Source organism: Hyphopichia burtonii (genome assembly GCF_001661395.1).
Source record: "Hyphopichia burtonii NRRL Y-1933 unplaced genomic scaffold HYPBUscaffold_2, whole genome shotgun sequence".
Lineage (NCBI taxonomy): Eukaryota > Fungi > Ascomycota > Pichiomycetes > Serinales > Debaryomycetaceae > Hyphopichia > Hyphopichia burtonii.
In genome coordinates this window covers 296,496-310,088 of record NW_017963729.1, presented here as the reverse complement: position 1 = coordinate 310,088, position 13,593 = coordinate 296,496, and the positions used below count along the sequence as shown (strand labels likewise).

The window sequence follows — 13,593 nt, the reverse complement described above, 5'->3', positions numbered from 1 at the left end:
GTGTACGGGTGTTTCTTAACACACTTCTCCAAGCAACCAAAAACAACCCCAGCAGCATAAAACCGAACCCCCAACCTTCCACTAGCCGAACAGTGAAACTCCAAACAGCAAACCGCCAAACAAATATGAAACAACAATCAACCAGCAAATGGCTGGCTGTCGCGTCTAAGGACGCCGGAGGACGCGTACACTACTGGCGTTGCCGGCACGACCTTTTTGTTCGTTCTTTTGTACTGCGGGACTCGGGTCGTGCGCCGCACGCACGCAACGGTTTTTTTCGCGGGCGCACGCCCACAATACACTAAAAAGCAAAAAAAAAAAAAAGTTGAATCGAATTTCGAATTCCGGGGCAGTGTCCTTTCAGTACTTGGATTCCACCACTGGTACGGGCATTAACCCAGTAACTCCAGCGCTCAGCGACTCAGTAGACAAACCCATCAACCGAGTAGCGGCAGGTAGTGCACCTTATATGCGAGAACACCGGGTTGTAAAGAGAATGGTGAATTCCGTAGAGGTCCTGTAAAATGCAGTTCTCAATTTTTTTTTTCTATTTCACCAATTTAACTATTTTTGTCAATTTTCAATCTTTTCTTACAGAGTTACTATCTTTAAATCAAGTTATTTGGTTTAACAACAACACCACCACCACCACCACGCTTACACTTTTCTTTCGCTATTACTTCTCTTATCGCTTCCGTTCAAGACTTCAACTGGTGAGAATATACTCTATAGGGCAAACACTGAAATATCACCTCACTTCGTGCATTCTCTGGAATTTTTTCTTTTTCAATTTTTTTTTTTTTTTCTCTTTCGTCCCTCTACTTCCTCTCTAGTTAATCCTTTTATCAGGTTTATCAGATAGCATTTTTTTGATATATGTGTGTATATTATAGTAACTAAACAAGATGGATAAGTTTCTTGTTAGTTCGCCTACTCAACTATCACAACCATTTGATTTGAATAGTGATTCGTTATTGCATCTAAATAATATTGATTTATATAATCTTGATTCTCAATTTGAGGATACTACTACTGGGTCAACTGGTAATAATGATGAAGATACTACCTTGGTACCTACGGGTGGACCCGAAGAAGGCCAGGTCAATCAAAGTAATGACTCGTTGAATGAATTGGTTCCAGTGAGTTCAAATATGCCAATGAATAAAATTAATTTACCTCAACATCTGAGAAATTTCTCTATTGAGAATAATAATTTTATGAATTCAATCCTGAATAGTTCATCATTTAATAATTTCCAACATCTGAAGAATATCTCATTAGATGATCTGAACTCAAATTTTAATAACGGTGGGTTTATTTCAAATCATCAAAAAAATTTGAGTACTTCATCATCATTTTCAATAAATCAAGATCCTCCAAGTCATAATTTCCATAACTCCCATTCTTCTAAATCGTTGGTTTCAAATGATGGGTCGGTCCCTCCTTTAACCCTGTCGATTTCAACTCAATCTTTAAGTGATCTGCCCCAATCTTTCCCTAATCAAAAAATCTCAATTCAAACCCCCAGAAAACAAGGTAGAAATAAACTGGCATCCTTTTCTTCTTCGTCAAATAATAATCTATTCAATACCCCTTTAAGAAATCAACAACCCCAACAACCTCAAGCATTATCTCCGGTAAATTATCTTAATTCTCAATCAAAAATCAATAAAAACTCAAAAATGAAGCATTCTAGATCAAGATCAAGAATATCAATCGATCATTCAAATAATCCAATCATGTTATCTCAAGCAACTAGATCTTCTTCTCTACAAAATTTATCGCTTAACTATACTACCCAGTTGGCGCCTCCGGCTCAACCTCAACTGGCTCCTCAACTGGCTCAACTGGCTCCTCAGCTGAATGCTCCTCAGCTGGCCCCTCCTTCAATTCCTCAACTTCCTTTAAACCCCTTCTATACTCCTTCTTCCTTCATTAGTCCTAAGGTTGATCAAGTTAATGAAGATCTTGATGATATCGATACTCCTCTACAAACTCCGGGTGCTACTTCAAATCTTTCAATGGCTAATTTGTCAAATGCTCGTAATTTAAATCATACTTTTTTCAGTCCCATTAATAAAAGTTTACCCGGTAGCTCAAAACAGAATAATTTTGGTTTAAGAAATGATACTCTAGAAAATATTAAAATTGAAGATCAAGATGATGATGCTTTTAAACAATTACGTAAAGCTAAATCTTATTCTAACTTCACTCAAAATACTACTGGCGGTAAAAAATTGAAAAATTTATCTGAACACTTAGCCGATGATGATCAATTCGACCAATTAAAAGATTTTGATGACTTAACTAATCAACAACAACAACAACAGCAACAGCAACAACAACAATATCAACAACCTCCTCCACCTCCTCCACCTCATCATCAATCTTTCACTCATTTTGATGATAACTCTTCAAATTCAACCCCGGGAATCTATTATTCTCAAGAGTTTGCCAATAAGTCCTTTAGTACTTTATCTTCAAATCAAACATTACAAAATTCAAATTTCGATTCTTTTAATTTTGATACTAGCTCTCAACCTAATCTATCAAGCTTTAAAAGTAATTCTTCAATTGATTTAGCATCTCCTCAAATTGTTAATAGATCAATTCCTGATTTGAAAAGATCTCATACTACTTTCACAAAATCTTATCCTGCTTCTATTGATTTGGCAAGCTTGACTAGTGGTAATACGCCTGGTGCTTCTTCTTTATCTAATCATAACAATCCAAATTCTAGTGAAGAAGGCTTATTACCACCTATGGCTACATTTTCAGTATCTCAACAATTTCAACATTTACAATATCAACAACAATTATCAAATTTACATTATCAACAAAGCCAAGGATTTCAAAATAATCATTATTTTAATAATCAAAATCCTCAACAGCATCAACTTCAACAACCTCAAATGTCATTAAATCAACACAAATCTTCAAATTCATCTTCCTTTTCTCTGACAAATACTTCAAATCAATCTATTCAAGAAGTGGCTGATAGTATTTTATCTTCTGATTTGAAATTACCAATTAAAAAACTGGAAAAAACTGATAAAGTTGATCCAAAGAAAAGACATCAATGTCCTTTATGTCAAGCAAGATTTCAAAGACCTGAACATGTTAAAAGACACTTGAAATCTCATTCTTCTGAAAAACCTTATCAATGTGATGAACCTAACTGTGGTAAAAGATTCAATAGAAAAGATAATTTAAAAGCTCATTTGAAAAAAATTCATCATCATTATTAATTGCTATGTTTAATAATTTAAGTATATTCTATTATATATTTGTCATTCAATTCTTTAGTTCTTCCTTTTTAGTTTACTACATTTTTTCTATTTTAGTTACTTTTCTTCATTCTTATATACGATTTATTATTTATGATTGTGATACAACTTTATTAATTGCATAACAGAAATAATCAATATTCGATGAATTTATACCGGCAATATTGACCCTCCCATTTTCACTCATATAAATACTATATTCATTCATCATCCTATTAACTTGATTTTTATCCAAACCTGAAAACCAAAATAATCCTTTGGCCTTGGTAACAAATTCCCAATTTCCAGGAGTTTCCAAGTCAGTTAGCTTGTTAAATATTTGTCTTTTGATATTGGTCACTCTTTCATAAACACTATAAACATCTTTCCCCCATATTTTATTCAAATAATCATCGTTCAATAACTTGGCTCCAATTCTTGCCCCATATGCCGGGGCAAAAGAGCATTCATTTCTAAAAATTGCAACTAGTCTGCTTTCTACATTATCTCTTAATCTGGTATCTTGCAGTACAACATGTATAACTCCACTTCTTTCTGAGTATAACCCCATATTTTTAGAATATGATTGACACACCAAAAATTCATGGTTCTGTTCATACAAATACCTAATAGCCCAAGAATCTTCATATATTGAGCCACTGGCAAAACCAAGATAGGCAGAGTCAATAACTAGTAAGATTTCTCTGTTTTTAACCAATTTGCTAATTTGCCTCCATTGATCTTTTGAATAATCAACTCCAGTTGGATTATGTCCACATAATTGGATTAAAAATGCAGACTGGGGCTCGGCTTCACGAATAGCTTTTTCCAAAGACTCGAAATCAACTTCATGAGTCAGATTATCGTAATATTGATACTCCTTGATTTCTCCTCCAATAGATTCAATCATTGGGTAATAATTTACCCAGCTCGGATTACCTAAATAATATCTATTGTAGCCAATGCTCCTCAAAAACTGGAAAGCAATATGCAATGATCCAGTTCCTGATATAGTCTGAATAGATGCAACCCTGCCATCTTTGGCATACTCGCCAAAAATCAAATTTTGGCTTCCTCTGATAAACTCAGGAACACCCGACATCTTAGTATAGCAGTGACCTGGATCCTTTACCAATAGCTCTTGTTTGGCTTGCTTCACACTTGGGAAAACATAGGACGAATCTCCGTCTTCTGTCATGTATACCCCAATGGTTACATCAATCTTGTTTGGGTTCTGGTCTTTGGCACATTTATTTAAAACCTTGACAAGCGGTTCGGGGGCCGAGTAAGGTACCTCTGTGAATGCAGAAGTAAGCGTCATTTCACTGGTATACCACCTAAAAGTAAAGACCGAATGGTGGAATTCAATAACACCTTATATACCAGTGAAAAATGGCTCCAAAATTCGACTTGTGAGGCTCAATCCATTTTTTGCCGTTTTTGGGACCGTCCACTGCCGCGAGGAATCAAGTTCCTGATGCGGAACGGTTGGGCATTTTTCAGTGCGGAATTACTGTTGAATAGGTTTTGCAAGTTTTTATATTGAATCTATATACTGCTTAGTCTATACTTACAATGGTTTTGCACACTTCTAAAGAGTCTGAGGAGTTTGAGAATGGTTCAAGGAAGGTGATCGACGTGGCAGCCACGAATTTTGAATTGTTTAGTAATGCTTTTGATTGGAAATCATCGAAGTTTTGTGATTTCAAGAAGTCACTTAGATTGGTGAAAAATCTAGTTAAAGGTTGCAAGAAGTTAGTTTGGAAAAGTTCTGAATCTTGGTTAAAGATGAGTGCGATCAAGACATCTGGAGTCACGTTATTTTTGATGAAATTTTGTAGAGCGATTCCAATAGTTTTCAATTTTTCTAGAATAAAAGTTATCGAGACATTTGAATTAGCATTTGTATCGGTGATTGCATTTCTTAAGAGTTCGCCAAAGAAACTGTAGTTGTCTCTTGTCAAATTTGAATCTTTGAAAAGAGAGATGTCTTTCAAAAGCCCTTGCAACAAAAGGAAATAAATCTCTGAAACCTCAGATTTAGTTTCGTTGTTGTTGAGGTATTGCCAAATTGCAACAAAGTCATATATGTTAAGCTGTCCTTGTGTAGAAGATTCAATGAACCCCCACCTGATTAGTTTCTTGAGAAACTTGAAATATATTTGGCTCACCTCTTTATAATATTTTGAATTATCTATGATGACTTTAGTAAATTGTAATAACCTCTCATGAATTGTCAGATTTGTCAAGATAATATACGAGACTCTATCGTTAGTTAAGTTCGATAATAAGTGTAATGCCTGATACTGAATTAAATCGATGAATCCGATATTGAAGAACAGGATTAAAAACTCAGTTAAGTCAGTGATAGAGTTTAGAACCACTGTTTGATTTTCTTTACTTATAATGAAGTTACCCAATCCTATGGCCGCAGCTGATGCAGTATATGAATCCGATTTAGAAGATTCAAATTTATCATAAGTTGATAATATTATTGATAAGTTTAAGCGAATATCTTTTTCGTTATTATAACTGGGCATAGAAGTTATATTACCACTGGTTGAAAAAAATCTTCTTTTAATTGTAGTGATATTTTCAGCACCATCTTTAGGTAATAACTGCAATAAATTGAGTAATATTTCGTGAACATTAGAATCTCTGAAGGCTTGAGAGTCATCGAGTAAAGTGATGTTATAACAGAGTTTTGAAAGATAATCTAACACCTCTCCAAACGCCTCCGGAGCCTCCTGTTCTGGATGGTTGAACGGTTGAAGTAGTTTGGAGCAAGTCTGTAAAATTATAAGTAGTTGAGCCAACTCTTGATCTTTCCCATAAAATTCATTAGGTTTTATAACCGAGGAAGCATTTGATAAGACTTCCAAAATGCTAATAAAATGATCATACATATCTTCTATATCTTCAAACTGTTGATCGTTTGAGTAGTTGAGGTAATTGATTAGACCATTGGTTAATCCAATATGACCGAAGAATTTCAAAAATTCATCCAGCTTTTCAGTAGAGTGGATAAATTGAGGTAAGAAAAGCATTATACGTTGACACAACAGATCATCAACCACCAGATCGAACGATCCAACTATATTTTGCCAAAACTTAGACAAGTCATCGGTCTGAAGAGTGGCTAGAAAATCACGATTCGAGTCGTTATCAGCAGTTAAGTTCACGAATACCCTGAATGCTTCTAACAAAATAGCTGGATCATTAGTTTCTTTGAAATTTTTATAAGATTCATTAGTGATTTGGATCAAAGTTGGAATGAATTGATAAGCTGACGAACGCACATTTGCATCTCTTAATTGGGTGCCTAGTTCATTCAAGTTACTGATAAGTGAGCCCTTTGATAGCGATTGGAAGTTCCCAAGAGAAGATATAGGATCAGACATCGTTCGTACCGAGTAGATTAGCTAGAGGGCTTCCTAAGATTGGTGAAAATTTATAAATTGAAGCGCACACCAAATTACGTTTTTTTTTCCAAAGAAATAAATAAAGCATTAACATTAATATCTATCTAATAGTAATAAGATTACAGAATTGTCCATTGACTATTTTTTTATTATGAAATTTTGAAATTTCTTGTAGACATTAGTTTTCAAAAGCCTTTTCGCCACTTCTTAAACCCAAGATAAATCTCACATCGATACATAGACTCAAACTGTGAAGCATTGGTAATAAATTGAGTAAATCACGATCACTTTGATCGTTGATCCAACCTTCAATCATCACTGCATTATCTTCATGTAGAGCATAACTGATAGGGGAGTTATCAAGAATAACGACATTTTTCAAGTCATCATCACGAGTGAAAAAACGGGAAAGATCTTTTATATAACCAACACCTTTTCTATAAGTACAATCATTTCTATAATATCTTTTTGTGAAAACTTTTTGATTAGCATCTTTTTTAGAATCATAAGGATTAAGATATCTTTGATCCAATTGATTATATTTGTCAATTTTTTTATTTTTACGATCATTTCGACTACCTTCGAGAGGATGCACATAATTAATAATTTCACTTTCTAGCCAATCAATAATTGGATCAGCGTATTCTTGAACACTTGCGGTGAAGATTTGTAATTCAAACCATTTAGCAATTTCTTTTAAGAAAAAATCACAGTAAGGTCTTTTATGAACATAATATAATGTTGAAATATTATTTAATTTGACTTCAATCATATGAGAAGAACCGTTATTAAAGGAACGAGGAGAACCTCTTGATAGAGAATGAATCAAGGTTTCATCCAAATCCAAAATCAAAGTTTTTCTTTTTCTTTTTTTACCCGGATTTCTTGAAAGGGGGAATAATCTTTGAGGGGGAGGGATGATATATTTTGAAGATGCAGTAGGTGATTTGATAGTATTGGAGATTATATTTTCATGTTTCAATAACTCAGTTTTTTCATTGATAATTTCATCGTGTTGTTGAGGTGTTTCACTAAGTAAATCAGAAGATGAAGTATCATTGAAAAAATATGTAAATGGGAAAGTTACCAAGAGCCAGAAAAATAACAAGGGCTTAACAATGAAATAATTGGGTATGAATAATATTATACTTGATAAAATATTAAACCAGGTACTTTTATTTGGTAATTTACTTGGAATTTCTTCAGCTATTGGTGTTTCTTCTTTTATATCTTCTCTTTCATTAGTTTCGTTATCGTCATTAGTTTGTTCATTATTTATAGTTAAATCAATTGAATGATCTTCCTCATTATATTCATGAGTTGAATTCAATTCAACCAGAGGTATTTCATATTTTTGACTATTGGGATATAGATTATCAAATGAATTTACTAAGATCTTAAGTGAATTCATGATTATCTAAAATGTATGCAATCGTATTTACAAGAATTGTATCTTTTTCAAAGATCAAACATAATATGTGGAAGTAAATTTCAACACTAACGTACTTAATCAATATTTTGTTGTATTTGTCTAGGTGATTTGTTGTATTTCTTTGCTGTTGGATTCAGCGGTTAGGGTTTTTTTTTCCTTTCCTTAAAAAATTGGGTCTTTGGTATGTTTTTTTTTTTTTTTGGTGCTGCTTTGTTCTATTTTTACTACGTCTATACTTTCACCAGGTGAATTAGCGAGTGCCAATGATAGACGATGGAAAGGTTAAGCAGCGAGCCTCGAATAGCAACCACAAGAGGTTTTGCTATCGCTTTAAAAAAGCCGTTGAAACGAACCGAGTACGAAAACCTCACGTGAAAGGTAGAGGCAAGTCTCGGGAGAACCACAAATTAGTCTTATGGGAGTCAGTCACTCTATTGATAACACGGCAATGTAACAATGGGTGGTTAGGCAGGGTAGAACTAGCAGGAATTGCACTAGCAGGAATAACGGGAGCCTAAGGAAAGCACCACTGGGGATAGAGCGGCTAACTGATCTGTGCAAAGGGAACGCGTAGCAAAGTGCTTCAAGTGACACCGGGACGACTGCGGAGGATTGAAGATAAAGATCAAGAAGCAGAAGTTGATCAAGAAGATGAAGTTGATCAAGAAGAAGGAGTAGATCAAGAAGATGAAGTTGACAAGAAGATGATGAACAAGAAGATCAAGAAGGAAGAACGTTGGGGCCACCCTCGGTGGGATGACGCAGTTGTTCTCGGAAGTCTGCGCAGATCGGGGTGATCTCCACAGTAAGCACCGGGGGCAGTGGCCCCGTGAAGACCCCGGAAAGACCGGTTTTCGCCCGGCTGGCGGAGGGGTCGTACCCGGTGTACGGGTGCTGCTTGCACGTTTACGACCACATGTTCTCTACTTCTACTATTCTACTGGGAATACTCTCCTAAGGGCAATAGATTGAAGCGAAGAGTGAATGCTCTACTATGAGTAGTTGATTGATGTGTAATGGTTGAATGGTGATACTGGTGGGTTATACCGGTGAGTACTGGTGGGTTATACCGGTGAGTACTGGTGGGTATTGAATACGGGAGTAGATACTAGCTACGATATTATCATATGATAGAGTGGGGACTTCGGTTGCTGTAGTCATTCGAGAGACTAGTACTATATATTGATACTTGTCTTACTATTCAATAATGTAGATTGCCCTATAGTTGTTTGTTGGGCGGGAAAGACCGCAAAACGACGATGTTGCGAAACGATTCCGATTAGAGTAATGAAATTAGTTCAACAATCCAACAAAAGAATTTGCAGTCATGCTGGTAGGACTAAAATCCACCGATGTTATCGAGACTTTCGTTAGAGGAGTTGGAGTGTTTCATTTCGAGGTCACTATTATTCATATCATTGGTAGCGTTATTAATGAAGTTCTGTAGTATGGATCTAATATACGAAGTAATTTGGGGTTGGTATTTTTCTGATTGAGGAGGAGACTGGCTAGAGGAGCCACCGACGTTTTGTAAATTAGTGACAATTGCATTGGTTAATCTTTTAAAATTGACTATATTTTGAGGATTATCATGATTGAATTCATCGTCCAGTAATTCATCATCAGCAGGACCGGAAATTATTTCTTGCTGATCATCGATTCTAAAATTATCCAGTAAACTTGTTTTAATTAATCTCATTGAATTAATTCTATTATCGGTTTCAAGATTGGGTAATTCATTTAATATAGTTTTATTTTCAAGTAATTGATCTTCTTCTTCATCTTCTGGTTTAATTAATTTTATTTGATTGGTATTATAACTATGACAATATTTACATTTTAAACCAAGAACATGGTAGGAAGTATTTGATTTTCCTTTGCAATCATTACAACTTATGATACATCTCCATAAATTATAAGGTAATGGTAAAGGTGATTGTCTAATTTCTTGATCCAATATTCTGAATTGGGTTTCAACATTAACAACAGTTTTTTTACAAATTGGACATTTATATGAATGTTTACTTAATTCGTCATAACAATTTTGATGAATTGAATGTCCACATTTCATAAAGACAACTTTGTTCACTGATGTAAATAAATACTCATTGCAAACTGGACAATTACAATGAGTAGTATTGGTTAAACATTTATGTCGTTCTTTCAAATCAATTGATAAACATATATTACATTTATCACAATGGAAATAATCTTTACCCAATCCTAATCCTAATCGGCAAATTCCACATTTGTCACAGTGATATATATCTTTGGTAATATCATTATCGTACAACACGCATATTGAACAAAAATAATTGGCTAATTCATTTTCACAATTAATACAATAATTACTTTCTGGAATTTGTGGAGTATTGCAAAACATACATAATATATGTTTAACTTCTGATCTTATCAATTTATGATCACTAATTTCATTATCGTGACAAAATCGACACGCAAACCATTTATAACATTTGGGACATTCAATCTTACAATTGGTTTGATAATGTTGACATCCCATTATTGAATTAGTAGGTGGATCAAAATACGATGCTATTTGATCTGATTCGGTTAATATAACCTCATCCTCAGATTCTTCCTCCTCTTCAATTACATCATCCATTGGCTTGACTTCTTCAACAGGTTCTTCTTCTTCCTCTTCTTTATCTTCAATAACTAACTTCTCTTTGCTATGTTTCGGTAGTAATTGAAGGTTATCTTTGGCTAATTTATCATTGATCAATTTATAATAATTCCCCATCATTAATCGAGTAACTAATTTATTCTTCTGTAACTGATTTAAATTATTCAGAGTTTGAATCTTTTGTATTTTTTGCCTTAATAAGTCCTCTTTATAAAAATCATCCAATGAGTCAAGATGCGTTAATGATATGGTTTCTTCCATCGTAAGTCCTTCTATGTTATCTAAATCACTTCCGGTTTGATTAGAGCTATCGTACTCGTCAGAGTAGGTATAATCTCTCTTCTTTCTTCGCTTATGATGATGATGATGGTGATGATGATGATGATGTGGTTCACTATTTTCTTCCGGTATAACAATCTCATTGATTAACGGTTGTTGCGTGTGAACAATTGAGTCAACCCCTACCGGCTCAGTCGAATTGATTTCTTTCTTAACATCATGATATTCGTCATCTTCAAAATCACTAGTATCTTCCACCGGTAACACTATACTTTCATGAATAATACTTTTCACTGGTTGTAAACGATCAATCGCAGTAGAAAGTGAATGTCCTAAATTCAAATCATTTAGAAACTTGGTCATTTGGATTCTTGTAGATATAGCTGTCTTCACAGAGTTAATTATCCTTTGCTGGTATTCCGGCTGTTCTTCATCAAGTTGGGCCTGACTACCTTCTTCATCATTAACCAGATCGGAACTAGTAACATAATAGGAAATATAGCGGGATATGTCATTGGAAATCTCCTGGAAATTAGGCAAGTTGTTCTTTAAGTCAATGTTTCTTATATTGGGTAAATTAGGTAAATTTGGTAGATTTGGTAAACTATTGGTAGTTAGATAGCTTGATATGTTATTCAAATTCAATTTCCCAATTTGCTCGAGATCATTTGTAAGAGGGTCTCCTTCAGAGTCTTCGCTACTAGTGTTTCCCTCTTCACTACTAGCACTGGACTCGTATGCATTTGACAGCGCTCTTGTTTTATTTAACAGAATTCCATTATCTGATTCAAATGCTGATACTTTGTCATCTTCAACTTTGTAAATTCCGCTTTTACGTCTGCTAATGATCTCTGGATTATCTTGAGACATTCTAAAGTGGACCACTTTTTATGAATCGAGCACCTTTTCAGCAAGGTCTTATCTTATATACACAAGGAACTCAAATTAGTACGGGGTCTAATATAAAGACTTTTAACAAAGGTTTAAATAGACAAAGAGTGCAGTACTACTTTTTTTTTTTTCTCTTTGTTAAGTTTTACTTGCGACAGCCTTTTTTTCCTTTGATTGTAAATCCATCGCATAGAAGAAACGATGGTACGAACCATCATCACACCACCAAGGATCAAATAGTTAATTCAGAAGTACAATAGCATGGTAGATTTTGTGGAGGGAATACCGATTCCTCCTGAGAAGATTAAAGAAACTATAGACAAAACTGCTGGGTATGTCTTGAAGAATGGAGAAACATTTGAAGATCGATTGAAAAACAGTGATGAAAATGGCCAATTTGCATTTTTGAAAGATGAAAATGAATACAACCCTTATTACAGGTGGAAGCTAAGTGGCGGTGAAGATCAGAAGAAGGCCGAAACAGAAAACACAAGTGTTGAAGAGAGACCAGTAGCTGAAATACCTAAACCCATTGATTTAGAATTCTTGACGGAGCTACCCCCAATATCAGCATTAGACCTTGATATAATAAAACTAACCGCTTTATTTAGTGCTAGGAATAGTGGTTATGGGCCGGCACTTCTAAGGTATCAAACGGGGAAGGGAAATAAACACCAGTTTGAGTTTTTGAAAGAGGCACATTCATTTCATCCATTATATAAAAATCTAGTTAAACAGTATCAAAAGTTGATACAATTGTACGAGAGCCCCGAACTTCTGGGTGATCTAATGACAAGATTGAAAGAATCGGACAAGTTATTCGATAATGCATATGCTAGAGCTCAATATAAGAAGCAGCATAAAGATAGAATCAAAGATGCCAATAATCAAAAGCAAGAAAGACAAATACAATTTGCTTCTATCGATTGGCAAGATTTTCGTATTGTTGGGAAAGTTTACTTTGATGCCATTGATGAGGTTACAGAACTATCAACACCATTATCTCGGGAAGATTTAATTTATAGATCTTTACAGGCCAAAAATAAAGAGATGGAATTACAAAAAGTAAAACCGGTTATTAAGAAACCAAAGGAAGTTACGCCAAAATCAAAAGACATTTCATCAGAACAAGTGACATCAAAGGAGGCAACTCCAAAAGAAGCAACTCCAGTGCCAAAGGGAATGAAAATTAAAGCTGCTGGTGAATCAAGATTAAAGAATCGGAAAACCAACATTTCAAACAAAATGATAAGATGCCCTTTAACAAATGAACTTGTACCAGAAGATGAATTTGATAATCATTTGAGGACAAAATTACGAGACCCAAGGTATGAGGAACAACAAAACAATTTTATTAAAAAGAATTTCCTACATGAATCGAATTTAACTAATGATCAAGTTTATGAAAACATCAAGAGATTAGCAAAGAAAAGAACTGGGGAAGAAGTTGAGACCGATAAACGACAACATATTACATAGAATTGTATAAAACATATTTTTTATATTAAATAAACTAATTAAACAAAAAATATAACCGGAGTATGAAAGAATATATAAATCGAAAAGTACCAATACAAAAATATATTACAATGAAAAAAGCTTTTTTTTTTCTTTTCGATAATATATATTCAAGCTAAATTAAAAAGGGAGTAAGTTTTT

At 34.3% G+C, this 13,593-nt stretch overlaps 6 protein-coding genes across 6 annotated transcripts; 2 read left to right on the top strand and 4 right to left on the bottom strand.

The window, feature by feature from the left end:
- Positions 1-829: 829 nt before the first annotated feature.
- On the top strand, positions 830-3,248 carry CAS5 (Cas5p; the record flags this gene model as incomplete). The annotated part of the gene is made up of 1 exon (XM_020224031.1): positions 830-3,248. The coding sequence occupies exon 1, from the start codon at positions 906-908 to the stop codon at positions 3,246-3,248; it is 2,343 nt and encodes a 780-aa protein (XP_020077519.1). The 5' UTR covers positions 830-905.
- Positions 3,249-3,378: 130 nt separating this feature from the next.
- AAT22 (Aat22p) lies at positions 3,379-4,587 on the bottom strand (the record flags this gene model as incomplete). Its single annotated transcript, XM_020223438.1, has 1 exon — positions 3,379-4,587. One exon carries the CDS (start codon positions 4,585-4,587, stop codon positions 3,379-3,381), a length of 1,209 nt encoding a protein of 402 aa, XP_020077518.1.
- Positions 4,588-4,795: 208 nt separating this feature from the next.
- Positions 4,796-6,680, bottom strand: HYPBUDRAFT_134557 (uncharacterized protein). The gene has a single exon (XM_020219544.1). It carries the CDS (start codon positions 6,665-6,667, stop codon positions 4,826-4,828), a length of 1,842 nt encoding a protein of 613 aa, XP_020077517.1. The 5' UTR covers positions 6,668-6,680; the 3' UTR covers positions 4,796-4,825.
- A 121-nt stretch (positions 6,681-6,801) lies between these two features.
- Positions 6,802-8,099, bottom strand: HYPBUDRAFT_165211 (Nem1-Spo7 phosphatase catalytic subunit; the record flags this gene model as incomplete). The annotated part of the gene is made up of 1 exon (XM_020222695.1): positions 6,802-8,099. One exon carries the CDS (start codon positions 8,097-8,099, stop codon positions 6,867-6,869), a length of 1,233 nt encoding a protein of 410 aa, XP_020077516.1. The 3' UTR covers positions 6,802-6,866.
- Positions 8,100-9,540: 1,441 nt separating this feature from the next.
- On the bottom strand, positions 9,541-11,745 carry HYPBUDRAFT_91614 (uncharacterized protein; the record flags this gene model as incomplete). The annotated part of the gene is made up of 1 exon (XM_020223884.1): positions 9,541-11,745. A coding segment is annotated over one exon (2,205 nt), but the record flags the coding sequence as incomplete, so codon positions are not given.
- A 450-nt stretch (positions 11,746-12,195) lies between these two features.
- Positions 12,196-13,413, top strand: HYPBUDRAFT_155560 (uncharacterized protein; the record flags this gene model as incomplete). The annotated part of the gene is made up of 1 exon (XM_020222128.1): positions 12,196-13,413. The coding sequence occupies one exon, from the start codon at positions 12,196-12,198 to the stop codon at positions 13,411-13,413; it is 1,218 nt and encodes a 405-aa protein (XP_020077514.1).
- Between the last annotated feature and the right edge of the window lie 180 nt (positions 13,414-13,593).